Source organism: Elephas maximus, chromosome 1 (genome assembly GCF_024166365.1).
Source record: "Elephas maximus indicus isolate mEleMax1 chromosome 1, mEleMax1 primary haplotype, whole genome shotgun sequence".
Lineage (NCBI taxonomy): Eukaryota > Metazoa > Chordata > Mammalia > Proboscidea > Elephantidae > Elephas > Elephas maximus.
Genome location: NC_064819.1, coordinates 186030155 through 186057788, shown reverse-complemented (window position 1 = coordinate 186057788; position 27634 = coordinate 186030155). Strand labels below are relative to the sequence as shown.

Below are 27634 nucleotides of genomic sequence, written 5' to 3'. Positions count from 1 at the left end.
AGGTTGTGTGCTGATAAGGGTCCGTGCACCAGAAGATCAGATGGATGGGCCTGATGAAGGATAGCTGCAGAAGATATAGGGGCACAAAAAGATTGGATTGCATAAAAGGAAGAATTGTAGCTTTCTGAAAATGACATTATTTATAATAACATTTAATATAAACAATGACATTTAGGTATTTACTATAGAAAAATATAAAAGTTTTAAACAAATGTATCTTGCCTCTTGGGTTATCATATATCCCTCAGTTCTGATCATATGAGTCTGCCATTCAATAACTATTTCAGTAAATTAAAACATGTATATATGGAAGGATTTTCAAAAGTATTACCCCCCAAAAAACCAAACTCATTATCGTCGAGTCCATTCTAACTCATAGCGACCCTACAGGACAGAGAATTGCCTCATAGGGCTTCCAAGGAGTTGCTGGTGTATTCGAACTACCGACCTTTTGGTTAGCAGCAGAATATTTAACCACTGCACCAACAGGGCTTCTTGAAAGGCATTAGTTGCTCTACAAATGTTAGGTAGTGGTGTTAGGTGCCATCGAGTTGGTTCTAGCTCACAGCAACCCTATGTACAACAGAACAAAACCCTGCCCGATCCTGCACCATCCTTATAATCATTGCTATGTTTGAACGCCTTGTTGCAGCCAGTGTGTCAAACCACCTTGTTGAGGGTCTTGTTCTTTTTCACTGACCCTCTACAAAGCATGATGTCCTTCTCCAGGGACTGGTCCCTCCTGATAACATGTCCAAACTATGTGAGACAAAGTCTTACCATCCTCACTTGTAAGGAGCATTCTGACTATACTTCCTCCAATACAGATTTGTTCATTCTTCTGGCAGTCCATGGTATATTCAGTATTCTTGCTGAACACCACAATTCAAAGGTATCAATTCTTCTTTGGTCTTTCTTATTCATTGTCCAGCTTTCGCATGCATATGAGATGATTGAAAATACCATGGCTTGGGTCAGGTGCACCTTAGTCCTCAAAGTGACATCTTTAGTAAGGCTGTTAGGTGCCATCAAGTTGGTTCCCACTCATAGCAAACCTGCGCGCAAGAGAACGAAACACTGCCTGGTCTTGCACCATTCTCATAATTGTTGCTATGCTTAAGCCTGTTGTTGCACCCATTGTGTCAATCCATCTTGTTGAGAGTCTTCCTCTTTTTCGATTACCCTCTCCTTTACCATTACTAAGCCAGGTTTACCTGGTATTTACTGAACACTTACTATGTTCTAGATACCGTACTAATTTACATATATTATCTGACCTAATAGGACTATTGCTACAGTCTTATGATGTATATAGATTATTCTCATTTTGTAAATCAAAAAACAGGATTAGAAACATTAATTTGCCCAAGGTAACACTGCTAATGAGCAGTGGGATTTGAACCCAAATCCGATGAGTCAGTGCTCTCGACCACTCTTCAGTACTCTACATTTTCTACATTGTCACTGCTTATCACAGTCAGATTATTACTATTGGGTGGTATATCTAAGTTAAAATTCCTCATTTGACTAATTTAGAAACAACCTAAATATGACCTGTTAAAACGACCCTACCCATTGCCGTCGAATTGATTCCAACTCAGCGACCCTATAGGACAGAATAGAACCGCCCCACAGGGTTTCCAAGGCTATAATCTTTATGGAAGCAGACTGCCACATCTTTCTCCTGCAGAGCCGCTGGTGGGTTCAAACCACGGACCTTTCAGTTTGCAGCTGAGCACTTAACCACTGCAGCACCAGGGCTCCTTAAAATGACCCTAGTAGAGGACTATTCCAAGCGCTCATATAAAGTTGCCGCAGTCATTTTCACCTGAAAAAAAATTGGGGGCAGACAGTATAGGAAGTGATCATTATCCCTAATGGGTTTGAAAACCATCCAAAGCAGTAGCTTAGGAAGAATTTTGAAACATGTATAGAATTCCTGTTTATGCCCTCTGTTTCTGTGACCAGTTCCATGCATTTACAAGTCTTTTCTTTGGTAAATCAAAAGCTCTTGTGATTACACGTTACACACGTTGAAATTTGGAAAGAGAAAGGCATTTTGCATCAGCGGTAGCACATAATTGACACAAACCCACCAAACCCATTGCCATCGAGTCGATTCCAGCTCACAGCGACCCTACACCACAGAGTAGAACCACCCCAGTTTCCAGGGCTGTAATCTTTACTGGAGCAGACTGCCATATCTTTCTCTCACAGAGCAGCTGGTGGGTTCAAACCACTGACATTTTGGTTGGCAGCTAAGCACTTTAACCACTGTGCCACCAGGGCTCCTTTAATTGACACAAAAGCTTGAAAATAAAGAATTGCCTCCTGGTTCAGAAACAACATCTGTTGTGCCTAATGTAAGTACCAGGTTTGGGGTTGGGGTATGTCCAAAACCCTATTGAACTAGGTTGAAATCTTTGAAGGCTAGGATTATGTCTTTTTTTCTCCCTCTTTTCTCCAGTACCAAAATACAGAATGCCAAGAATCCATATATATTTGTTAGCTTGTTGGCATTGTATGTAATAATAAGCACAGATGTCAATGTATGGAGAATGTGTTCCTATAAGCTACCCAAGGCCTCTTAGAAAAATCTGTAAAACTGTAATATTCTGCCCACGAAGAAGGGGATGGTTTCCTCAGGTGGGAAGGAACCAACCAAGGAGGAACTGGCAGGGTTGTTAGTATCTTGTGCTTTCAATTGTGTATGGAAAAGAACTTTAACGTACAACAGGTATTCATTCCTCAGTTCACTCTTTTGTTCATTCAGAAAAGGCAGCGAGTAAAATGTTAACAAATGTGGTAAAAATAAGCATGTAAAAAAATAAAACTAGGTGCCAGTTATTTTAAGATTGTCTCCTTTCCTGACAGCAAACTGATTATAGTTTAACCCTCTGGTTGCCAATTCCCACATCTCTAAATGAGAACTAAATGGTTAGAGGTTCTGAGAGGACGAGAGCATTTCACCCAGTGTAATGACAATGAATAAATCATCCAGTAAACTATTTTCCCAGTGAAGGGTGATTATTAGGAAAAATAAAAACACTGACTTTAGTTTTTAGCTGTACACATACAGGTATCTGTAAAAAGAAAACTTGGGAGTCTGTGGTGCTCTTTTGTCCTCAAATTGTTTTCTGGATGAGCGTACACTAAACTCTGGTGGGGCAGTGGTTTATCTCTAGTATTTGGTCCTTTGTCATATAAACCTGTACACAGCATGCATGCTACTGCTGGAGTACTGGACTCACTTGGTGCGTTTCCACAGGTGATGACCTCACCATTTATGGGGTCGTAATGCAACGATGGAAGCCCTTTCAGCAAGATGTGCGTTGTGAAGTGGAAATAGTCCTGAAGGCCAATTATGTCCAAGTGAATAATGAGCAGTCCACGGGGATCATCATGGATGAGGAGGTCCGAAAGGAATTTGAAGATTTTTGGGAAAACTATAGGAGTGATCCCTTTGCAGGTTTGTCATTAGGGTATACAGCTGGTCATTATTAGTGGCATTTCACTCAGTAGTTAAACATGTATGTGTGATATGTGGGCAGCCTTACATGCTGCATAACTCAATGGCTGAGTTCCCAGGGCAGCATTAGTCAATACCTCTAGTTGTAGTCTCCTTTTAAAACTTTTCGGGTATAGTCTTTTCTATTTAGAGATCTTCCTGGAAATTCAAGGCTGAATTCCAAGAGATTTTCCATTTCTATTATTTTAAACATGTCTTGTTCTGCTAAAACAGTTTGAGTCTTCTACCTCCTCTGTCAATTAAATATAAAGCTCCTCCTTTAAAAAGCCAAAAACTCATCCTATTAGGAAATTTAATCCTAGTAAAGCCTTATTTCTTTTCTGATAGATCTCAGATAATAAAGACAGCTTCATACTATTTTAGCTGAAGATTTTAAAATTAGGAATGAGTAGGAAAGAAGTGACGAGAAATTGAAAAATGCAAAGGATAAATTTTATCATCATGGCCAAAATTTTGACTGTGACACTAGGATGTTATTATATAGATTAACACATCACAGCCTTTAGGTTTGTGGAGCAAGTTTTTTATTTAAAAATCCCAAATGTATAAAACACCATTTAAATTTTCAAATGCTTATTTTCATTCTTTCTTGGAGGCATCGTCTTAGGGGAAAAAAAAAAAAAAACGAAGCCAGTAATATATTAATTCTAATAAACTTCACTTTAAATCTTATATTGATTATTCTTAAATCACAGGCTGAAATGGACAGATATCATTTCACAAAATAATAAGGCTTCCATTTGCCTAAATCTATGCAGTTTGCTTTTGTTTTGTGGGCTTTTTGTGCTGATGCATATAACACATATGTAGGAGTTCCTGATCACTCATTTATCTGATCCATATAGAAAGCAGTGAAAGTTCTCTACAATGTGGCTGTCTTAAGCAAGCCCTTTAAGGATTTTTTTTTTTTTTATTGAAAGTTGATTCTCAGGATCAGGTCTTTACAAAAATCTGAAACCCTTTCTTGCACATTCTCTTTTAAGCGCCATGGTCATTCCTTGTTAATTACAGTGGCACAGCCTAGTGACTGTGAAGGACCGGCATCACAGTGTTCTAACTAGACCTTCACAAGTGCTTTGTGCTGGTGATTAGAGTCTAGCCTATTTGAATCAGAAGGTTATACTGTATAGCTCATTTGCTGGATAAAAAGGAAGAGGTAAACATTAAAATCTTGGGAGAAATATAGACAGGAAGACAGACTATGAGCCAACGTTCCTTCTGGCATGAACAGTTTCTCTTCCTTCTTAGTTTACTGTGTACCCAGTACCATTTCAAAGTGTATGAGTATGTGTTGGGGGGAGGAATGGACTGGGGAGCTACATCCAAAGGAAGTTTTCATTTTGCCATTCTTAAGTGGGGGAATTACTTCACTGATCAGCTCTTGGGAGACCTGATACTGTGCGTATTGACTAGGATAAGCCTAGGGGCTTTACTCTGATCTGCAGTGACTTCAGGAAGCCCCTGACCCTGGTGCTTAGATGCTAGCTAGAAATCCATACATAGGGGTGAGGGTCTGCTGAGCCCACTCTGGGATAATTCAGTTATCTCAGATCTGAATTCTCTTCATTGGAGTAACTGAGGGCCATGCCACAAGAGTGGGTTATTAGGCCATAGCCATACTATTAAACATGATCTAGAACCAGAAATTTGGGAGAGAGGTGAGGATGGGGGAAGTAAAAGTAGTATTCACCTCTAATGCATTCTCTTACATGATAGATCCATGGGAGCTTCTATTGCCACAATCCAAGGGATAGAGGTTTTCAATTTAAGACAACAAATTTAGGATAATGGCTCTTCCCCTTTGCTTTTCTCTTAACTCAGTCCTACCTTCTTAGTGTATCTTTTGTATTGACCACAGTGAGGAAATCTTGAGATCAGAAATAAGCAAATAGTACAGGTTATGGAGCCCTGGTAGCACAATGGTTAAGCGTATAGCTGCTAACCAAAAGGTCAGTGGTTGAAAGTCACCCAGTGGCTCTGCGGGAGAAAGACCTGGCCATCTGCTCCTTTTGTCAAGGATTTCATTTTACTTAGCTCCACAATCAACACCCATGGAAGCAGCAGTCAAGAAATCAAACGATGTATTGCATTGGGCAAATCTGCTGCAAAAGATCTCTTTAAGGTGTTCAAAAGCAAAGATGTCACTTTAAGGACTAATGTGTCCCTGACCCAAGCCATGGTGTTTTCAGTTACCTTACATGCATGCAAAAGCTGGACACTGAAAGAAGAACTGATGCCTTTGAATTATGGTGTTGGTGAAGAATACTGAATATACCACAGACTGCCAAAAGAATGAACAAATCTGTCTCAGAAGACGTACAGCCAGAATATTCCTTAGAAGCGAGGATGGCAAGACATCGTCCCACGTACTTTGGACATGTTATCAGGAAGGACCAGTCCATCATGCTTGGTAAAGAAGAGGGTCAGTGAAAAAGAGAAAGACCCTCAAGGAGATGGATTGACACAGTGGCTGCAACGGTGGGCTAAAACAATTTTGAGGATGGTGCAGAACCAGGCAGCGTTTTGTTCTGTTGTACATAGGGTTGCTGTGAGTTGGAACTGACCCCATGGCACCTAACAACGATAGTAATTTTACTGAAACCCACAAAAGGTGCAGTCAGTGTTATTTTTAAGGGATAAAACTGACCTGATAGGTAATCAATAAGGGAGATTCCTATCTTTCTATTCTAACGTATAAAAAATTTATAAAAACATAAGAAAGCAGCACCCAGGGGGAAAAAAAAGCAGACTTTTCATCTTATGGCATTAATAAGAAAAGGACTTACAGGGCCAAAACAAGGCCATTTACTCCTTTTAGTCATTTAGAAATAGTCCCCTTGATCATTTTAGATGGTAGAAAGAGTGTTTATGGGAGGACGGTCACATAGAATAGGAAGAGAAACTTCAGTTAGATTTCCGTAGAAATTGCTGGTAACTTCTTATCTTTCTGCTTCTCCTAGGAAGGAATGAAATACTGGCCAGCTTGTGCCCTCAAGTCTTTGGGCTGTATTTAGTAAAGCTTGCTGTGGCCATGGTGCTAGCTGGTGGGATTCAAAGGACCGATGCCACCGGAACACGTGTCAGAGGTCAGTACCTGTTTAACAGATTGGAGGCTACAAGTTTTCTCTGCTGAGTCAAATTGTTTGTTGAGCTTTTAGTTTCCAAATGTTATCTTTTAAAGCTGGCAACCGTCTGAATATCTAATACTAGCCCAGCATCTATACATCAGAACCTGCTTGTGCAAATTCCAGAAAGACTGAAAGAAATCGTAAATTTTTCAGCGAGTATGTATTTGTGTTCCAGCCTATAATGGTGCCACAAAATAAAATCTTTACATTTTTATTACTGTGTATTTTTTCATTGGATCCCAAGTCACTCTTCAAGAGGGAAAAATTAGAAATAGTGCTTTTTAATGTCTCTAAGTCAGCGACTCTCCATCTGTGACTGTCACTGTGCTTCTCAAACTGCTGCTCACAGTCATCTGCCTGCTGATTCTCCTTCTGCTGGGAGATAGCAAATGTGCCATCTGCCATAAAGTGCTGCTGTAGGTCACACATTCAAGCAAAGATTACTCTAAGTGTGTAATGATGTCCTTATAACAGAAAGCTTTCTTGTGGCTAAACACACTTAACTGACCTGAATCTGGCATAAAGCAGGTTTATTACGGCCCTCATGTGGCCTTCATGTGGGCCATAATAACCAAAGACTAAGTAGAAAGACTAAAAGGCCATTGTTGTAAATCAGGCTGTTAGTAGGGACTTTAAAACTGTCATTTAGTATAGCATATTATAATAAGTATAGTAAGGCTTATGTGTATTACATTACATGTTTTGATCACCTGCTCTTTGCAAGGCACTCTGCTAAATGCTGAGCTTTAATAGGAATTCCTATTAATATATTTGGGAGCCCCGGTGGAACACCGGTTAAGAGCTCAGCTACTAACCAAAAGGTTGGCAGTTGGAATCCACCAGCCACTCCTCAGAAACTTTATGGGGCAGTTCTACTCTGTCCTATAGGTTTGCTATGAGTCAGAATCAACTCGATGGCAGTGGGTTTGGTTTGGTTTTGGTCATTAATATATTTAGAAAATAGTCTGTAACCTTACTAAAAAATTTGGTTATGCAATACACACCAAAAGATATACATATAGTCATTTATTACATTTGAAAAATAGTCCTTGACTACTTTGATAGATATTTCATTAAACCATTAAAACTTTCATAAAATGAAAAGGTTTTGTCTAAAATGTTGGAATCATAAGTAATTTGTTATTTATAAAGTGCTTATAAAGTCCCTAAGACTTATAAGTGCTTAAATTAAAAAATAAATAAATGAAATTAAAATACTTCTATGGCTTGTATGGGAAGATTTAATTACAGTTCTTTGGTATTGGAAAATAGATTAAATAAGCCAAATTTTTTAAAAAATAATAAACAGGCCTAAACATCTCAAAAATAGCACATTATCTATTTACTAGAATTTAAATTTTAAATGTCACATTCAGTTATCAATTAAAAATTATTATATTTATGATGACAGTTAATTTTTCCAGTTAAATTTCTTCCTGGAATGATTTTAATTAACTGTGTAATAGCAAAAGTACCATATAAAATGTAAATTGTGTCAAGTATTCCAAGTGGACCGTTTTCTTTTTTATTGTAATTATACTTACTCGTGGGTCTTTTCATAGAAATTTAAAACTTTACGTATTTTCGTTTTTCTAGGAGAATCACATCTTTTATTGGTTGGGGATCCTGGCACAGGGAAATCTCAATTTCTCAAGTATGCAGCTAAGATTACACCAAGATCTGTGCTCACCACAGGAATTGGATCTACAAGTGCAGGTATTTTATGTGACAATTTCAAGTAATTTAATATCACCACAGAATCTAACACCATGGTTTTTTTCCTTAGGAAAAAGTACCTGTAATAATAATAGGGTAAATTTCAAGCTAGTTTTTGAGAGTTACTGCCAAAAATTGAAGGAAACACATTATTTTTGTAGCTCTAAGAAAATATTTTAAAAGCTCCACCCTCACTTAAAGTTATCTGTCAAAACTTTCTCCATGTTCTCTCTTGGGATCTTCATTTTGAACGATCCTATTCATTGTTTTCATTCTCTAGTGATTACATTCATGCAGGTGTCTATGCTGAAAAGGTATGCATCATCTGGCATTCTGTGAAGACCCAACATACGTAACATTAAAGTCAATTAAATAGGGGAAAAAATGCACTTTACGGAAGTAGATTAATGAACTTAAGGCATTTTCACGCTCAGAGATCTCAAGGGCAACAGTAGCTCTTAAGATTTTTCAGGTGAAATACTTGTCTATTTAGTATGTGGGAAGTGTAGTTTAATCATTGCAATGTGGAACTTCACTCATACCTTGTAATGATTCTCCACCTAGTAAATTTAAAAACCTTCACAGATAAAATGCCAAGATTTGATTACTGTCTTAGGAAATTTTTAGCACCATAGTTTTTGGGAAAAACCACTTTTAAAGTACAAGTTTTGATGCCATTTTGCATTTTTATACAGTTTTGATTGGGGAAATAGTTCTCCTAAAAATAGGTGCTCGGTTTCACACATTTTACAGTTATCATTTGCTACTTGCTAGGGTCGCTCTGAGTTGGAATCAACTCGAAGGCAACGGGTTATTTTTTTTTTAAGGGAGCTTAACTTTCATGCCTGTGTTCAAATTTCTCATGAGAAACTTTTACTTTAAAATTCATTACAAAGCCCAAAAATGTGCTCCATAACTGGGGCACTATTCTAAGTGGCTCTAAGCTTTTGAAATATAAATGTAACTGAACAGTACTGATGAGAAGGGATCTGTGAATTGAGAGCAGTGGACAAGCTTTCAGGATACTAGACAAGAATAAATACTTCATGCCATTTTACAAACCTTATGACCCAGCAATCTACAGTTCTGTATAAAATGTTCATTAAGTAATTATGTGGAATGGCAAGAAATGAGCCCATGCTATCTTGTGGGCTACTAGTAATTTCAGAGTATTTGAGCAGTTTTAAAGTGAATGGCTGTTGACTCACTGCATTAGCGCTTTTCCCTCTTTTTTTTAATAAATTTTATTTCAATATTATAATCCAATGAGAGAAAAGAAGGTATATTTTCAGAATTACAGTAAAGTTATTGTTACTTCTCTTGTCCACCCCAAGGGCCTGACCAGTCTTTTTTCAAACTGTGTATACAACCCATTAGGTCATAAAAGTCATTTCAGTGGGTCAAAACCAGCACTTTCAAAATGAAATACAGTAGAAAATACAGTAGTTCCCCCCTTATTCGCAGGGGATACATTCCAAGATTCCCCGTGGATGCCTGAAACTGCAGAGAGTACCAAACCCTATATACACTGTTTTGTCCTATATATACATACCTATGATGAAGTTGAATTTATAAATTAGGCACAGTAAGAGATTAACAATAGTAATAATAAAATAGAATAATTATAAGAATATATTGTAATAAAAGTTATGTGAATGCGGTTCCCAGGTGGGATGGTACGAGATTTCATCATGCTATTAATTTCACATTTTCAGACCACAGTTGACTATGGGGAACTGAAACTGCGGATAAGGGGACACTACTGTACTGGAAATATTCTGCACCTACTAACAGTGCACTGTCTTGAAAACTTTTATATAAATATGTACTTATGTTAAAGAGTCATGTTATATGTATATACATATTTTTTTTTTTTACTGTGGATTATGGCAAAAAGTTTTAAAAGTTGCTGCCATAGACTTTATTAGACAAACATGATTTAGGGAGTGCTCTGATGTCCTAAATTCTGGTATAAAAGAAAACCTAGAAACCCCAAATCCTAAAACCAGGGGGTAAGACCGCATGGAACCCTAAGGCTATAAAAGATTATACATGGGCAAATGTACGCACACTTCCTCAGATTTCTGGGATGTTTTCTCAGCTCAAAATTTGAGGTCATTTCATCTGACCTACTCACCTATCTGTTCAATAGCGTAAGTAATTTGTTCATGTGTATCTTCTCAGGACACATTTATTTACTGTGATCTACAAGGGGAACAAAAGCTGTGAATCTTCTAGCTATAATGCATGTAGTATCTGTAAATGAGGCCAAATAGGGCTATGTGCTATCCAGTTTCTTAGTTCTTAATGTTTGAATTCTAAATCTTTCTTATTTTTAGTCATTAATTAATTTATATCTAAAAATTATAGAGTCAAAACATTTAAAATAATAAGAGGTAAGAGTTTTTAAAGTGAATGTATAAGTCCCAAACTTCTATGAAAATTGGCTGCCCATTTACAAATTGATATAAGAACTTAACCCTTTAATGTTAATACAAACTAATCATTATAATTAATCAAATAAAAACTCAGCAGTAAATTGCTTTACTTGGTAATTTGGCTTATGTGCTATATTTTAACAAGCACGTACCTTGTTCCTGTTATATCAATTACTGGACTCTTGGGGAGTATTACTTTTATTTTCATTTTAAGTAATATTTTAATATTTTCTTTTAATTACAATTAGACCAAAGATTTATATGGTTTTAAGATTTGGATATATTTTACTTTTCAAATCTATGAACTAGTTAATGGATAACAGTTTAATAATCTGGTATATTAAAGTTTAACATTTAGCAAAATTTTGCCTCACAAACTCACTTTTTTAATTATGATAGGGAATATGTACAAATGTTTAGCCAAATGTCTTTTCCTGTTCCTTAAAATAAAAGCTTTCAACAATGCAGCATAAGTTTTAGATATGAAGGCACTGCGTAACTTTGCTTCATATGGCTAATGCCTTGCTCAGCAGCAAGAGTAATGAAAATAGTCTACACTTAATAGAGCAGAAGAAACTTTTTGAGAAAGGACCTAGCTCTCAACAAAGAAAAAGAACCTTCTGACCCATTTAGTTAACAGACTCCTTTCCAAGATTGCTTTTAAAAAAATTTATCTGAAAGAACTGTCTAGAGTATGTCCACCAAAAATATGCCTAGTATTATTCTACATGAGTGTCAGGGAATATGGTAAACAGTACTACAGGTGGGAAAATATGTATTTCCAAAACAGTAACTTGCTTATTATGACAAAGCTAAATATGTCTTTCTAAATCCAGATTTTATATAAATGATGCCAGCAAGGGATGATGTATCAAAACAATTTTAAAGAAGCTAAATTCATAGTATTTTTATAAATCTAATGAACAGACTTGAGCCATTAAAATCTGTTTTTAAACTTAGGGAGTTTGTATTTGCTTTTGACATGTTGAATTCATTGGGTAATAATGGTAATATGATTCAGGGAGTGCTTTGATGTCCTACACTGGTATAAAAATAAAAACCATAACCAGAAGACCTTATATACAATTAACCACATTTGTATTATATTAGAAACCAAACCAAATGCTGTGCAACATCACGTGAACTGCAGTAGTAGCCATAAGAGGTTTCAGAGTGACCTGGGAAAGCAGGTCTTAAAGTTCTTGGTAGCACAAAGTTGATTTCACATTTCCTTTTTAAGGACATGCCAAAGAAGAATGGAAACTTGCCCCTTAAATTAAACCATACTATAGGTTTTTGGTTTTTATATGTTTTCACAGGGAAAATATTTTAGTTTAAGTGAACTTTGTTCTTTTGAAGGCCAGTAAAATAGTGACCCACAAGATTATTGTCCAAAACGCTAAGACATCTTTACAACCTGGTCTAGAGTTCATATTTTTCTTTATAAGTCCTTTAATTATATTATAGAGAAGAAAATAATATATATACTTTAATCAGATTAGTTTCAAAACAAAATAACACATTAGAGAAAAAAATTACTTAAAAATAGTTGTATTTATATTCCACAATTTGCTCAAATACTGGTTTTCTTATAAACTTTTCTACAGGATGATTTTTAAACAAATTCTTCACATTGTATCTTGACTATGTACTTACGGAATTTCAGGGAAATAGTTCTGTGTTTTTATAGCTTAATTTGTACTAAAGGGATGGCAGGTGGTCACATGCAGTCCATGTGGGATTCTAACATGACATTTAGTGAGTTTTCTGACGTGGACCATCCCTTTGATGCTGAAGGCAAGGCATCTGTTGAAAGAAGTGACTGTAGATTTGGATTACTGCTCTCTGCATCTTCCAGTTTTTCTGTGTTATCTTCCCAATTAATGTGGAATCTTGTGACCCTGGGATTAGACGCCAAAATGTTCCTTTGAAGCTAGAGGAGAAGGAAAATACATAAATGAGAAACACTAAGAAAGTTAGATCACCATATGCAAATAAGAGCTTAATAAATGGTTCTTTATGATGGTACCCCTAATGGCTAAATTCATATGCAAAGGTATAATAAGTATAGCACCTTAAAAATAACTAATAAACAAGGAGTAGGCCAAGAGAAATTACTTTAACCTAATGAAAATAAGATATGAAGAATCTGAGGGAATTCACCCAGATTTTTTTTTACTATCCAGCAAAGTATCTAACTCATCTATACTTCAGTTTCCTAAGAGAAGGGAGAATCTTTTTTGTTCTTACATTTAATTTTTATTTTAGATTTAGTTTATATAGACATATACATAATTTTATTTATTTTGCTGTTATCGTTGAGAATACACACAGCAAAACATACAGCAATTCAACAGTTTCTACGTGTACCACTTAGTGACATTCTTCAAGTCGTGTAACCATTCTCACTCTCCTTCTCTGAGTTGTTCCTCCCCCACTGACATAAATTCACTGCTCCCTAAGGGTCCTATCTTTCAAGTTGTTGTTATCAATTTGATTTAAATAGCTCTTAAAAGAGCAAAATGCTCAAAGAAGACTTTTTTTTTTTTTTTGCTAGTTAAGCTAAAGTATGGCTTGGTTTTAAGACGACGTCGGGATATTTTTAGATTGAGGTTTAAAGATTATCTCAGGGTAATAGTTTCAGGGGTTCATCCAATCTTCACGGCTCCAGGAAGTCTGGAGTCCATGAGAAATAACATTTCTTTTTTGAAGATGAATGCTTCAAAGGATGCTTTATTTAACATTCTCTTTCGATGGATACAGTGCCTCTTCCATAACACTTTTAAGGAAAATGAAAAATTTCCCTAAGTATAAACCAGTTGCCAAAGAGTCAACTCTGACTCACAGCAAATCCAAATGTGTCAGAGTAGAACTGTGCTCCACAGGGTTTCCAATGACTGCTTTCTTTAGAAGCAGACTGCCAGGCCTTTCTTCACACACACCTCCTTTTGCACCACTCAGGGACTTCTCCCCAAGTATGCTGTTGTTGTTAGTTGCCATCGAATTGATTCAGAGTATAACTTGTCATTACGGGTGGTTTCTTACACCTTTTTAGTATTATGGTTCATTTTTAGAAATAGCATTCTAGCTTTTTTTTTTTTTTTGCTATACAAGATGCCATACAGATAACTAATAAATTGCATCAGTGGAAGGTCCCACACCAGGACTAAAAATGTTCCAGTCTTATTATGAGAACAACACTCTACTACTGTCTGGTTTTTCTTGCATGGCCTGCCAAATGGAGTGTCATGTTCAACGTCAGTTACAACATCACCAGTTGCTAAACTGTTAGAGTTCCCAATGGAAAAGCACAAGGGAGTAAGGATCTTTGAGGATGCTGAATCACTTACTTTAGCTTCTATCACCAGAAATATTTCAGACCTTTACCTTAATGTCTAAGAATAAAGGTCCCTAGGTGGCACAAAATAGTTTGTGCTCAACTACTAACCTAAGGTGGTTTGAACTCACCCAGTAGCACTGTGGAAGAAAGGCCTGGCAATCTGCTTCTATAAAAATTACAGCCAAGAAACTCCTATGGAGCAGTTGAAATCAACTCAGTGGCAATTTTTTTTTTAATAGTTTAATCCCTAAGAATAACAGATAAAACAAACCACTCAGATGCATAACAAAGCATATGAAAACCAAAAATCAAATCCGTTGCTATCGAGTCAATTCTGATTCACTGTACAAAGCGTATAGGAGCTTTAATTATTATTTAATAATAATATTTTATATCATAATACTTATATAAAGAGCAAACACAAAACTTCCCCATACAATTTTAGGAAGGGTTATAAACAAAAATATAATTTTTGAATAATATGATAAACATGAATTCAAATGCTCTCTAGGTATATAGCATTTTGTATGTCCTAAAGGTTGACATGAACGGAATTATGATGTATGAGAAATGCTGTGCAGAAAGCCCTAAACAAAAACTTATTTCTTAAAGGAGGCACTTTGATTTTTTTAAACCAGTAGAGACTCTCAAGGTACCCGACCAACACTAGTTACTAATGACATATCTGGAGGTAGAGTTTGATGTCATCAGTGGCAACGGAACAACGATTAGTTTGCCCTGTTGGCACAAAGACCTCAAATTTATTTAGTCTCTTAAGGCATTTTTATAGTATACTATTATGAAATGACAATTGCCAAAAAAAAAAAAAAAAAAATTGTATAGTAAAAATAATTGAAAAGGGACAGTTAGAACATTACCTTAGAAAAGTCTGGTTTTACTGGTGGATTTTCCCTTAATTCTGTCTCAGTATATTCATTATTTACATAATAGCCAACTCTAATAAATTCTTGACCTCGATAGGTGCAGGTAATTAGCACAACTGTTACACCTACTGCGTCTGCATCTGGAATGAGTCCTGGGTTAGGTGCATCAGCCTAGAATAATTTAAAAAGAAAGAAAACACAAAAGGCTTTTAACTCCAGGCAAGACTGGGATAGTTACCTTGAGCACAATCAGTTGAGAGGGCAGCAACATTAAACCCTGGAAGCCATACCGGGAAGGCAAACGCTCACTTGTGAGACTAACTTATCACCAGAAAATACAGCTCGTGTGTTTCTCCACAATGTAGTACTTCTAAGTACCCTGGGTACCTGAAAGCATCACTGCTTCTAGAGGAAAATAATTCTGGCTACAGTGTGTGGTGGTTTATGAGGAATTATGCAATATTCAACCAAGTTATTGACTTTAACATTTTCTAGTCATAATTTTCACACCTAATTTAGTAAATGTTCAATTATCTCCACACAGTGTGTTAGCAGCAGCTGTTTATCACATACCAGTTTCCTTCTTCCATCTGGAAAACTTATATCCTTATACCCATCCATCTACCCTCAGATATTTTAATAGTAAATTAATGATAAAGCTAAAAATGCGATGAAAACGGCTACGTAAGAAATCTTCAAAAAAATATATTAATAATCCTCTATTATAATCACTTTGCCAGGCACTAAAATATTTAAGCCACATAAACTATGGAAATTCAATGAAGGTAAATATTGTTTTAGGTGGACATGGTCAAAGATCTTGTTTTGAACCAAGCTGTTGTAAGCTGAGCCTTAAAAGAGTGCAGAAGGTAAAGTGGGCTAGAGGAGGCTAAAAGCGTGAGCAAAGGCTGGCTGAGGCCCTGACCAAGGTAGTGTGCGGGACAGTAAGGAGACTGACTGGAAGGAGTTAAGAGAAGTGGTAGACTGCAGGGATGGGCAGTGATGTCTGAGGCATTTGAGCTCAACCTGAAGCAGCCATGCTGGGAGGTAAGCGTAGGAAGTCCCAGAAAATTCGCTTACTGTTGCCAGACACCAATGAACTTCCCTGGGCCTGGGTAAACACCTCAGCCAGTGCCTTTATTTAAGCTGGCATCTCTAATATCAGGCCATTATCATCAAAAACTAACATTTATCATATGCCTAGCATGTGTAGATGACACAAAAAGGCATAAAGTATCTACCCTAGTCACTTAGGCCAAAAACTTCAGTCACCCTCAGTGTCCCTATCTCCCTCATCTAGTCAGTCTCAACATTTCTCAGTCTCTGAAGACTAAATTCATGTCTTCATCTCTTATCTGGAATATTGCTAAAACTTTCTAACTGGTCTCTCAGTCTCCAGCCTATCATTAATACCTCGGATGATTACCTCCATTTCTAAAGGATAAAATCTCATTTCTTTAAATTGGTTTATAAGGCCTTTCACAGTCTGTCTACAGCCAACATCTTCATTCATACCTCCTTTAACTTCGCACCTCTCACGCTTGCTCTAGACATACGAATTACACAAGTTCTTTAAAATGTGATATTTTTGTGCATCTTTGTGCCTCACACATACGGCTCCCTTGGCCTGAAAGGTCATTCTCTAACATCTTGAAAAATTCCTCTTTTGAAGCTTCCATCAAATGCATCCTTCTCAGTGAAGCTCTTTCTAACTCAGAAGGTAAAATAATAGCTTCTTTTTTTGTGTGTTCATATTACTTGACACAAATCCTCATACTACTGCACACCCAACATCCTAAGTATGTTTACCCTTCGATCTTCCCATTAGACTTAAAGCTCCGTCCAGGGATCCCATCTTTGTAATCTCATGTCTACTGCAGCTCTGGGCGCACAGTATATATAGACTTTATTTTAAAGTTCATATAACTCAATTCCTGCCCTTAACGGGTTCATGATCTCTTTGGAGAGATACTAGGATGGGGACAAAGAGCCTGTCCTGAAAAATACGCTGTTTGTCTTAGAGGTCTTGTACACCTCTTCCCAGAGGGATTAGGTTGCTTCCAGGGTACCCAAAGAGATTCTAAAGTACCCGGAAGGGAGTGGAGTTGGGAAATAGAGATAGCTCAGAACTGCTAAGGGAACTCTCTCCCCGTTGCTTCCCATCCCTTTAGCAAATTGGTCCTTGACATGTTTGTGGTTTAAAATTTGTTCACCAATGGATTCAGAATTAGCAAATTTGAGTAGAGAAACCTGCAAGCCTCTCAGACCACTCAGGATGAAGAAGTGATAGGCAGAAATCTTTTGACTGCAGCCAGCAATATTAGGCAGATATCTGGACATTTTCCTGCTAGCCTTTGACACACTCATGAGAAAGGCACATTAACTATTCTGAGAGCCAAAATAATGGCAGACTAGTAGGATACTAGGGCAACTTGTATGAAACACAAAACAAAAACTGTACTTCAGTCACTTCTGTTGATAATGGTGAAATCTGTAAAATGCATGGCTGAACACATGATCTTAATCACATTGTGCTTCGTCTGTTCTTTTTGCCAACATGTGCACTGATACCAAGGTAAAATTATTTGAAAATCACCAGGAGAAAATGTTTTTGAATACATTTTTTCCTACACTACTCTAAGCCAAAAGCTTAAGAGTATTCTTAACAACCTAAATACACAGAAAAGACTTCTAAGGGTTTATTTCAAAACTAAGGCATTTATTTGGGGAAAAATTTTACCTGTAAATAGTAGCATAAAAAGGTATATCACTATATGTCATCCCAAATTTCTTATATCATGAATTATTATCAGTAAAGTATGGGTTCTCCAGACTTGTAGGTCCAAACAAATGCTGCTTTTGTATATAACAGTTTTAAGAAGCTGAAGAGAATAAAATTTAGTCCAAATTATAGAAACAAGGCACTTACTAATTGTCAGCGAGTATGCTAACTGCTTTCTTCCTCATTTAATCTTCAACAGTCTTTTGAGGTAGGATTATTATCCACATTTTATAGATAACTGGAGTGACTAAAGTCATATAATGGCTAATAAACAGTGGAGCCAGAATTTGAACCAGGTTTCTAACTGTGGTGCTTCCTCCAACACAGGGCGTTCTCCGTTACCCATGTCTTTCACTGAGCCTATGCACTCACAGATCAGGTTGCCGGCACCATTACCTTTTAATTAATATATTTGAGCTTTTCTTAACCATTTGTTTAGATACGCTACGTTATTTCTTGCTTTAAAGAGCACTAAAGCTGGGAGACCAAGATTCTCAATTGACACTTAGGAAACGAGGGGGAGAAAGGTAAAAGCTCTAGAGATGCCGTACGTTTAAGTGATTCTTTGCCCATTCTAATGGGATTATTGGATTATCATTTAAATTGGTCCCATCTGTGGAGGGATAAACAGGGAGGTAAGGATAGAGGAGTTAGATTTACTTTCTGGATTAAGTCTCTTTAGTGAGTTCCGCTTAACTGATGTGACTTTCTTGGGTAGAAATAACTTGTAACAAAAATTAGTAATAATTTCCCAAAATAAAACTTTTGAATACAGATCACAATGTCTAAAGCTTTAACACAAACCCAACTACTGTCAATGGTATCTAGCTGAGCACAGAATTTTAGTAGAATTCCCCCTTACAATGCCAAGCTGGGTAGTGGATTCACAACAGTAGCTTATTATAAAATGTGTAGATTAGATGCTTTAGTAACCACTGGACTTCAATTTCAATGACCCAAGGTCAAGGAGACGATCCCTGTCTATCTAATAACATTCCTATTAACCTAGCTCAATTACTGATTATGGTCAAATAAGGTTGTTGTTTTTGTTATATCATTACTTCTAGTGGCCGATACCAAAAATCTGAAGATGCGTATTACTCTCAGTAATAATATTAAATCCATGTTTTCAGACCACTGGACAGCCACTCTAAAGTCTAATACCAAGGGGCTATTCACAGGAAGAACCCAAAATGAACTGCTGTGTGTCCTGATACAGTATTTAAGGTCTACTGCACACTGCACATCTCCTTGAGGTAAACATCACATGAACTTCTCTCAGCATACAGACCAAGAGTTGAAGTTCCTTTATGACACATATATGTCTGAATACAACAGGAAACTGGCTTTTTAAAGTATGATGGAAGTAGGTTAAAAAGTGAAGGCAGAAGAAGCAGAGTGATTTAACCCAGAAAGAAAGGAATAGGACCATAAAATAATATATTCTGTTTATTAGACATACATATACACCAATAGTCTTACCTGAAATACAAACATATGCCTTCCTGCAGGAACAGGTCCCACTAAAACAGAGTCTAAAACTTGATCGTACTCTTCACTTTCTGCAGAGCCCACATAGATAATTTTCCATTCCAGGTCTAGGGTTAAAAACCAACACATATTTCATATTCAGTGATTATATTACCAGATGACATCAAAGACCCATTTAACCCATTTAACCATTTGTTAAAATTGGCTTCTCATAGTAGAAAATCCAGAAAGGCACTGAACTGTTCCTTACAAAATTTTTACACTTCAGTGTTTCTCAAATGCTTTTTTATCGAATACTGGTCCTCGGCATTGCTCCTCACAAACAAGACAGTGTGGCCAAAAAGTTGGGAAATGCTACAACCTAGTCTTTAGGATCCCTAAAGCACACCGGCATAGTAAGTGTTCTGAGACATCCTTCAGTACAGAACATCAGTAAAGTTAATTCAGCATTTCCCAAATTTATGTGGATAATTTTTTGTGGGTATGATATCCCCTACCCCTTTCTATGCATGTTATCTTTTAACAGCCCACTTTACAGACTTGGAAATCCTATAGGGTTGCTATGAGTCAAAATCAACTCAATGGCAATGAGTAACGATGCTTTGTAAGCGCTGCTGTATATATACTGTTACATGGGTCCAAATCATCAAAGAGCTGGAAATTGTAAAAGTCATTATTAGTAAACTTCCTTTGTGACTCAAAAGTAAGAGACTTTAGTTCATCAATTGTTAAAGAACTACAGTTGGGTTTTTCCCTCATGGCACCCACTCATGTCATTCTTTACACAGAGAAGAGGAACCAAGGATCCTTAAAAAAAAAAACAGCAACAACATAGTTGCTGTTAAGTTGATTCCAACTCATGGTGACCCCGTGTGTCAGGGTAGAGCTGTGCTCTATAGGAATTTCACTGGCTGTGAGCTTTCAAAAGGAGATCTCCAAGCCTTTTTTCCAAGGTGTCCCTGGGTGGATTCTAACCACCAACCTTTTGGTTAGTAGCTGTGCACTTAACTGTTTGCACCACCCAGGGACCCCAAGTGTCCCTAAAATGATTCAATGGAATATATACAGTGGGAATGGATATGAAGAATAAGCCACAGTAAAGTACAACCCAAGACATAATATGTAATTCCGTCTAGCAGATTTCATTGAGAATCTTTTATAACATGCTCTATGAGAACCCAGGGATGAGTAAAACTGCTCTTTGAAGGCGCCTCCTCTTTGTACGGGGAGGAAGATAACTCTACAAACACAGATTATCTGAGAGGCCTCTGCATCCTCTCAAGCTGTTCAGCACCGCGTGGCTTGCCTCTTGGACTTACTGCACCGAGACTACCCAAGCACTCCCAAAGGGGTGAGTTTCTGGGTCACTTGTTGAGAATCTAGTTAGTGCCACCATGTGCTGCCATTTCTATATAATTATACAGACATTTTTGTTTCCTATATAGATAATAGAAATAGTGTACATACTATTTCTCATTCATACTATACTATAAACAGTAATTTACTGAACTGAAAGTTCCTTTAGACTTTATTAAGTCAGCAGTTATTTTCTGAGGACCTTTTATGTCATGCCTCTGTTCTAGACCTAGAACACTAGTATCCTCAGCTTCTAGCACACTTCCAGATGCAGAGTCCTGCAGCTGGTGTGAGATCATATACTTGTTGATGAAGGCAAGTACATAAGGAAGCTAGCCATATGAATATCCAGTCAGAGGGAATAGCAAAAACAAAGGCCTACAGATAGCATGCTTGGCATGTTCAAGAGAAAGCAACAAGGCCAAGTAGTTGGAGAATGGGCAAGGGGGAAGTAGCAACTATGACATGGGGGGGGGGGGGAGGCATGGCTAGATCATGTAAAGCTTTGAGGATCATAAGGACTTTGGCCTTTATACTGAGTGGCATGGGAAAACCATTGCAGGGTTTTGAGTGGAGGCGTCATATGATCTGACTTTCATTTTAAAAGGATTACTTTGGCTGCTGTGTTCGGCGCAACGTAAGAGGGCAAGGGAAGAAAAAGGAGGATATCTCAACAATTGAGACAAATTATGGTGGCTTAAGCCGTGTATGTAGTCTTAGAGGTGAGAAGTGGTCACATTCTGGGTAAACTTTGAAGATAAAGGCAACGGGATTTATTGACAACTTATACAATGTAAGAAAAGGTAGTCACAGAATACCTAAGCATCTGTAAGGATGGAGCTGCCATTGACTGAAATGGAGAAGGCAGTAGGAATCAGTTTTTTTGTGGGGAAGACCAATCTGGAGTTAGCTTTGCACATGTTAAGTTTGAGATGTCTACTAGGTATCTAAGTGGAAATACTGAATTTTTGAATAGGTGTGGTAAAAATTAGGAATTTTCAGTGATACATGAAGCCAGGAAAATAGACGGCATTTCTAGGGAGTGAACCCTGGGGCCCTGCAAATTTAAAGAGATCAGGGAGATAACATAGAATCAATAAGGGAGATTACAATGCTAGTGACCGGTGAGGTAGCATGAGGCATTGGTGGTTTAGTGGTAGAATTCTCACCTTCCACGAGGGAGACCCAGTTTCAGTTGCTCAGCCGGTGTACCTCATGTGTAGCCAGCACCTGTCTGTCACCAGAGGCTAGAGTGTCACTGTACGCTGAACATGTTTCAGTGGAGCTTCCAAGCTACAATGGACTAAAAACAAAGGCCTGGCAATCTACTTCTGAATATTAGCCAGTGAGAACCCTATGGATCAAAACAGTCTGAGCTTTAACTGGCCATGGAGATGGTGATAAACTATGATCTACTGAACTTGGTCAAGTGAAGTTAAGACTGAAAACTGTTACATGGAGGTTTCAGAAAATTTTGTGGCTTTAGTATGTGTTTGTACTATTATATATAATGCTATTGGCCCCCCCTAATTGCTATAAGTTAAACTGGCATTTGTGGCCTGGCATTGGAACGTAGCCATAATTTATAAACCTATTTTTAAAAATACCTAGTATGTACCAGGCATTGGTCTTCTACTTCACAAATACTGTTTAAACCTCAACAGCTTTATCATATGAGTTTAATTTTCCCTATTAACGCAGAGAAGAAAGTTGAGGCTCTGAGAGGTTACGCTGTATACCCAAAGTCACACAGCTAGTAAATCAAAGAATCAGAATCCAAGCTCTGCAGCTCCAAAGCCTGAGCTCTTTTAAAAAAAAATTTCACTGGGAATATAATTCATCCCTTTATAGCTCTCAGATTAATAGTGGCATTGACACAGTGCCATCAAGTTGATTCTGACTCATAGCGACTCTATAGGTCAGAGAAGAACTGCCCCATGGGTTTCCAAGGCTGTAATCTTTACAGAAGCAGACTGCCACACCTTTCTCCTGTGGAGCAGCTGGTGGGTTCGAACCCAAGCACTTAACCTTGTGCCACTAGGGCTTCTTAATAGTAGAATCCCAGACCCAGTGCCATCGAGTCGAATAGTAGAATAAGGGAACTTCATTGCAGGGCAGGGGATGAGTGAGGGTAGAAGTGGTAGAATGACAATCCAGCCTTCACAAATACAGGCTGTATCTCAGAAAACACCTGTACACTAGTTTTTATGCCAATGAGACGCTTGCCAGAGCCAGAGTTTTAAATGCTCGGTATTTATTTATAAATTAGCATCAGTTGTTTTACGAGCAGAGCCTCAAGTAAGTACATTTCTATAGCTGTATTTGGTTGAAGGAGGGAGAGATATAGTCAGATGCTTTTACACAGGGTATCAGTTAAAGGAGTTTATTCATTTATGTAAAAATTAGCTAATTGTTCCAATTAATCATGGTTATCCCTGCCTAAAAGTACCTCCCTTTGTGGTGGGAGTGACAGAAGTTTTTAAACTGACTACACTATTTGGGAAGGCCAGTAGAAACCCTGGTGGTGTAGTGGTTAAGTGCTACAGCTGCTAACCAAAGGGTCGGCAGTTCGAATCTGCCAGGCGCTCCTTGGAAACTCTATGAGGTAGTTCTAATCTGTCCTATAGGGTCGCTATGAGTCGAAATCGACTCGACGGCACTGGGTTTGTTTTGGTTTTGCTCTAGTAGAATGAAGTCTTTAGAATTAGACCAAACCAGAAGTTGAAAGTATGAAGCACCATGCTTAGCTCTGGTACACTATAAATATTCAACTGACAATAGCTATTATTATTGGTATTGATAAACTGAAAAAACAGCTCCATTCAGTATAGAAGCAGAGCATCAGCAATCCACAGAAGACCAAACAAAGATGGTATGAAGGGCAGTTAAAACTTTTACAGGCTTGGTGACCACTGGGCCAAAGACAGCCAGGGTTTCCTGTTTCCTAGACTGACAGGAAAGTCTCTGCCTAAATCATGACCTCCCATTTTTCAAGGCTGTCCTAACCCTGAGATAAGCCTTATGTTAGAAACAACTGAATTATCTTAAAGAGCACAGGAGCAAATACCCAAGACTTTTTTCTGAAGAAAAGCTACAAGGGAGCGTTTAAAGTTGAACTCAGTTTTCTTCATCCACACAGCCTCTAGGTGGAGTACACAGGCATAGCACCTTCTTGAAGGATTCCAACTTCAGTATGACTCAGCTTAAATTCTTTTAAAAAACACTAAATAAATGCCCAATAATCACGCCCTAGGAAATGAGGTGTAAAAGTGGAAGAAAGTGTATTCTTGACATCAGTAGTGTAAAAACCTTAAGTGTGATTCAGCTGGATTCTGAATGGAAAACATAGTAATTTGGCTTCCATGAACGGCGGGTTTCAACCATCCGATATAACAGCTCTGGTACAACATCCTGAACCTTCTATCTCCCTTGTTGAGAGCTGAGTCTTAAAATGGAAGGCATCACCTGAGAAATAACTGTAATTTGAACTTCTAATGCCTAAAACACTGTAGCGAAAGTTGGAAGGGACTGATCTATGGTTTCTCTTACATTCCCTGACTTTTATACGCAGTTGGCAAGGAAAAGGAAAAACTGTTAGGTATGAAAAATGAGCCTGGTATCTGAAATGCTTGTAGTTGTACTATGAGAGAGTTATCAAGCAGTTTCCAAATAATAGGAAAAGCATCTTTAATTTTACAATCAATTTAGCAATTAGATTAATAAATAGATCTTTCAAAATATGCCTTATATTTAATATATATAGTTATGTTAACCTAAGGGTTGGAAGTTCCAATCCACCAGGCGCTCCTTTGGAAACTATATGAGGCAGTTCTACTCTGTTGTATTTATTAAAACTGGATGGAAGGACACATATTAAAGTGTTAATTGTGGTTACCTAAAGGAGATGGGCGAAAACAATGACTAGAGAACTGTTAACTTTATATACTATCTGTACATACAATGTTTAAAACTAAGTATAAAGAGCAAATATTGCTTTATTAAAGTTACCACCCTATGTAAAATACACTTTATAGAAGTTAAAAACTAATTTTTTTAATGAAAATAATGCTTTGCATGCCATGATTAGCACAATTATTTTAAATGTATTTTGTCAAAAATACATGTAGGTTCAAAGAAGCAAGCCCCTACTGTAAAATTAACATTGATGAGCTTAAACTTTTTTCCCCTAAATTCTGAAAATGAAGCACTGTATTGATTTAATAAAATCGAAGTTAAGCAAAGGTAAGACTTTGGCAAGTTTTCACTTTCCAAATATTTATTACTGTAATACTAAAAATAGTTATCTTTTTTAAAATCCTTAAACGTATTTAGAAAAAAATAGTGAAAATTTTTGCATTGCCATCAGGACTTTACCTTTTATTTCTAGCTCACTTTTGTGTTTAAAGTTCAGAATGTATTCTGTATCTGTGTGGATGTGGAGTTATTTTAGTTAGAATTCAACACGTTCTTGAAGCCAAGTCTTCTTTGACTATTTAGAAGCCAGTGATTAAGTCCTGGAAATTTAAGGATTTTACTTATTTGTGCTCTTGGGTTAAATGTAACTTTCTAGCTTAGAAACATTTTTCTTCCTGAGAGAGAGGAAAGGAGATTTTAGTCATTAAGGAAAAGGAATTCACGTTCGTCGGTGCGAGCTTACGCGCCAGCATCCCGGGCTCCGGAGCATCCCCGGGCACCCGGAGCAGCCCGGTGGCTGGCCGGGGAGGGCCCGCGGTCCCCGGGGAGCGTCGGCGCCCAGCCCGCGGCACGGAGGGGCCGAGCCTGCGCCCGCCTCCCCCGCTGGTTGGTCGAGGGAGCCAGAAATCAGCGCGAGAACAGCCTCGCTCTCCTCCCTGAGGCGGCCGGGCATGGCCACCCAGGAGAGTAGGGCAACTCTTCCGTAAGCTGTAAAAACGGACTTCCCATTCACTCGGGGGCAGGAAGGTGGGCAGGCCGGGCGCGGGTTCAGAACCCGCGGTGGGGAAGAGGAGGCGCCGTGACGCCGGCGTCCGTAGCCCAATTCTCCAGTCTTGGTAAGATGGCTCCGTTCCTAACTCGCCGCCACCGCCACATACACACACGCCTCTCCTTCCCGGGCCTCTACCCCGGGGCCGCGGCAGTCGCGGAGGCCGTTCGAGGCGGGGGGCCGGCCCGGCGCGCCCCTCACCCGCCGCCACCGCGGGCGCGAGTGAGGGTCTCGCGAACCTCCCGCCCCCCAGACAAAGCTGACAACATGGCTACCTCCGCTCGAACAAGTTCCTCGCAACTTGAGCTGCCGCGGCAGACGCCTTGGCTGCGGCCGAACACCGCGCGCGCCTCAGGGGCCGTCGTCCATCAACTTCAAGTTTCCCTCCGCAGAGCTGAGACCGCAGCCGCCGGGCGCCGAGCAGCGCCAGCCGCGCAAGGCCGGGCCCGGGAAACTTTCAACGTCTGCAGCCCGCAACTGACAGCCTGGGCGGGCGGCGGGCGCCGCTACTCACCTTCAGACAGGTCCTCGATGCACTCGAAGGTGATCTCGAACTGGAACGGGTTGTAGAAAGGAGAAGGGTTATCCAGCACCACTACATTGTTCACCTGAACCTTTGCCATATTTTGAAAAACAAACAATGGGGACGGGGCTTGTTGCGGCACAATAAAGTCCAGCGTGCGGCCGCTCCGGTGAGCGCAGACCCCCGCCCCGGTGCCGGCCCGACGTCGTGCAGTGGCGACTTGAGAAACTTTTTTTCCTTTTTATTTACACGGCAGCACTCAGTGTTTTTGCAGCTTTCCTATTTCACTAAACTACAGCCCATTCTGCTCGGATAACTAGCAGCGTTGGCCGCGATTGGCTGCACCGGAGCTCTGACCCTCCTCCTCCAGCAAGGGCCTCGGCAGCGAGCAAGATGGGCTCCCGCTCCCGGAATGGACTCGGAAACTTTAACTGCGGCTCCACCTGCTGGTGTGGATTAGGACAAAGGCGGAGAACAAAGTGAGTGGAATACGGGCTGGGAGGCCCGCGCGGAGGACGCCGCCGCAGGCGGGGGGAGGGGCGGCGCAGGCCCCGCCCCCGGCCCGGCGACTCCCGCGCCTCACGTCGGGCGTGGCCGCGGCGGGCACGGGGAGGGAGGCGTGACCACCGCGAGGGAGGTGAGAGGAGAGGCCGCGGCGGCGACGGCCGGGGGCGTGGCCACATGGCCTAGGGCGTGTTCGCAGTGGCGGAGGCGGCGGGAGGGCGCGATCCCGGGCGACGCCCGCCTCGGTTTTGCATCTTGGTTTTTTTTTTTTTAACTGAGCTCTTTTTTTTTTTTTTTTTTAAATCAATCAAGGGCCTTGCCGGCTTTCCGCTGAATTTAGGAGATGAGATTCAGTTCAGTTGTCTATGTATCGGGTAGTATTTGGAGTAGAGGGAAGGACTGGTTGCAGTGGAAGTAAATTGCATTTTATAGCCCTATGCCAGCTCGAAAGGAGTAAAGCCATTTTGGAAATTTTAGTGGTTGGGCAATATCTGCTTTTGGGCATGACAGCACCGTTGGATAAATAGACATAAAAGATGAGGAGATGCTTTTCCACTCACACACTTTGCGTGGAAAATCTGAATAGGCTATCTTTGGGCTGCACCTGGGTCATCTTCGTCTGCATTCGAGATCTGAAAACTCCTAGGGTGAGAAAAACGTTACTAGAGATGTGATCTGTTACCCCCCAAAATTACTGCCATTTGGAGGGCATAGCAGGAACGTAAAAGGTGAAAAAGAAAGCGTGAGGACGCTAAAAGGCAATAAATAGAAAATGAAAAAGAACACAGAGGTATACCAAAACATTTGATCTTTTAAAAAAATTAACGGTTATACCGTTATGAAGTTAAAAATTTGTGGCACCTCAAACAAGATTCTGAAGAGGTTTTGCTTGCCTGTAACCACTTCAGGTCTTAACTGAGGAAATGTGGATTTCTGCTGCTTGACGACTCGGAATCGACTCGACGGCACTGGGTCTGGGT

The 27634-nt window shown here is 39.1% G+C and overlaps 2 protein-coding genes across 5 annotated transcripts in view; one reads left to right on the top strand and one right to left on the bottom strand.

Moving 5' to 3' along the window:
- MCM9 (minichromosome maintenance 9 homologous recombination repair factor) overlaps positions 1 to 27634 on the top strand; it is a 97366-nt gene that overhangs the window by 18761 nt on the left and 50971 nt on the right. For 3 of the 4 annotated variants that reach the window (XM_049899880.1, XM_049899872.1, XM_049899889.1), the window contains exons 5-7: positions 3269 to 3469; positions 6490 to 6615; positions 8254 to 8373. In XM_049899880.1, the coding sequence (XP_049755837.1) occupies positions 3269 to 3469; positions 6490 to 6615; positions 8254 to 8373 (447 nt within the window). Of the gene's footprint in view, positions 1 to 3268; positions 3470 to 6489; positions 6616 to 8253; positions 8374 to 10088; positions 11214 to 27634 lie in introns of those variants that run through there. The other variant, XM_049899895.1, reaches the window with a different exon arrangement.
- Positions 11751 to 26582, bottom strand: ASF1A (anti-silencing function 1A histone chaperone). Its single transcript, XM_049899906.1, has 4 exons — positions 26142 to 26582; positions 19300 to 19415; positions 15030 to 15206; positions 11751 to 12744 (listed from the first exon to the last, which is right to left on the bottom strand). The coding sequence occupies exons 1-4, from the start codon at positions 26248 to 26250 to the stop codon at positions 12532 to 12534; spliced, it is 615 nt and encodes a 204-aa protein (XP_049755863.1). The 5' UTR covers positions 26251 to 26582; the 3' UTR covers positions 11751 to 12531.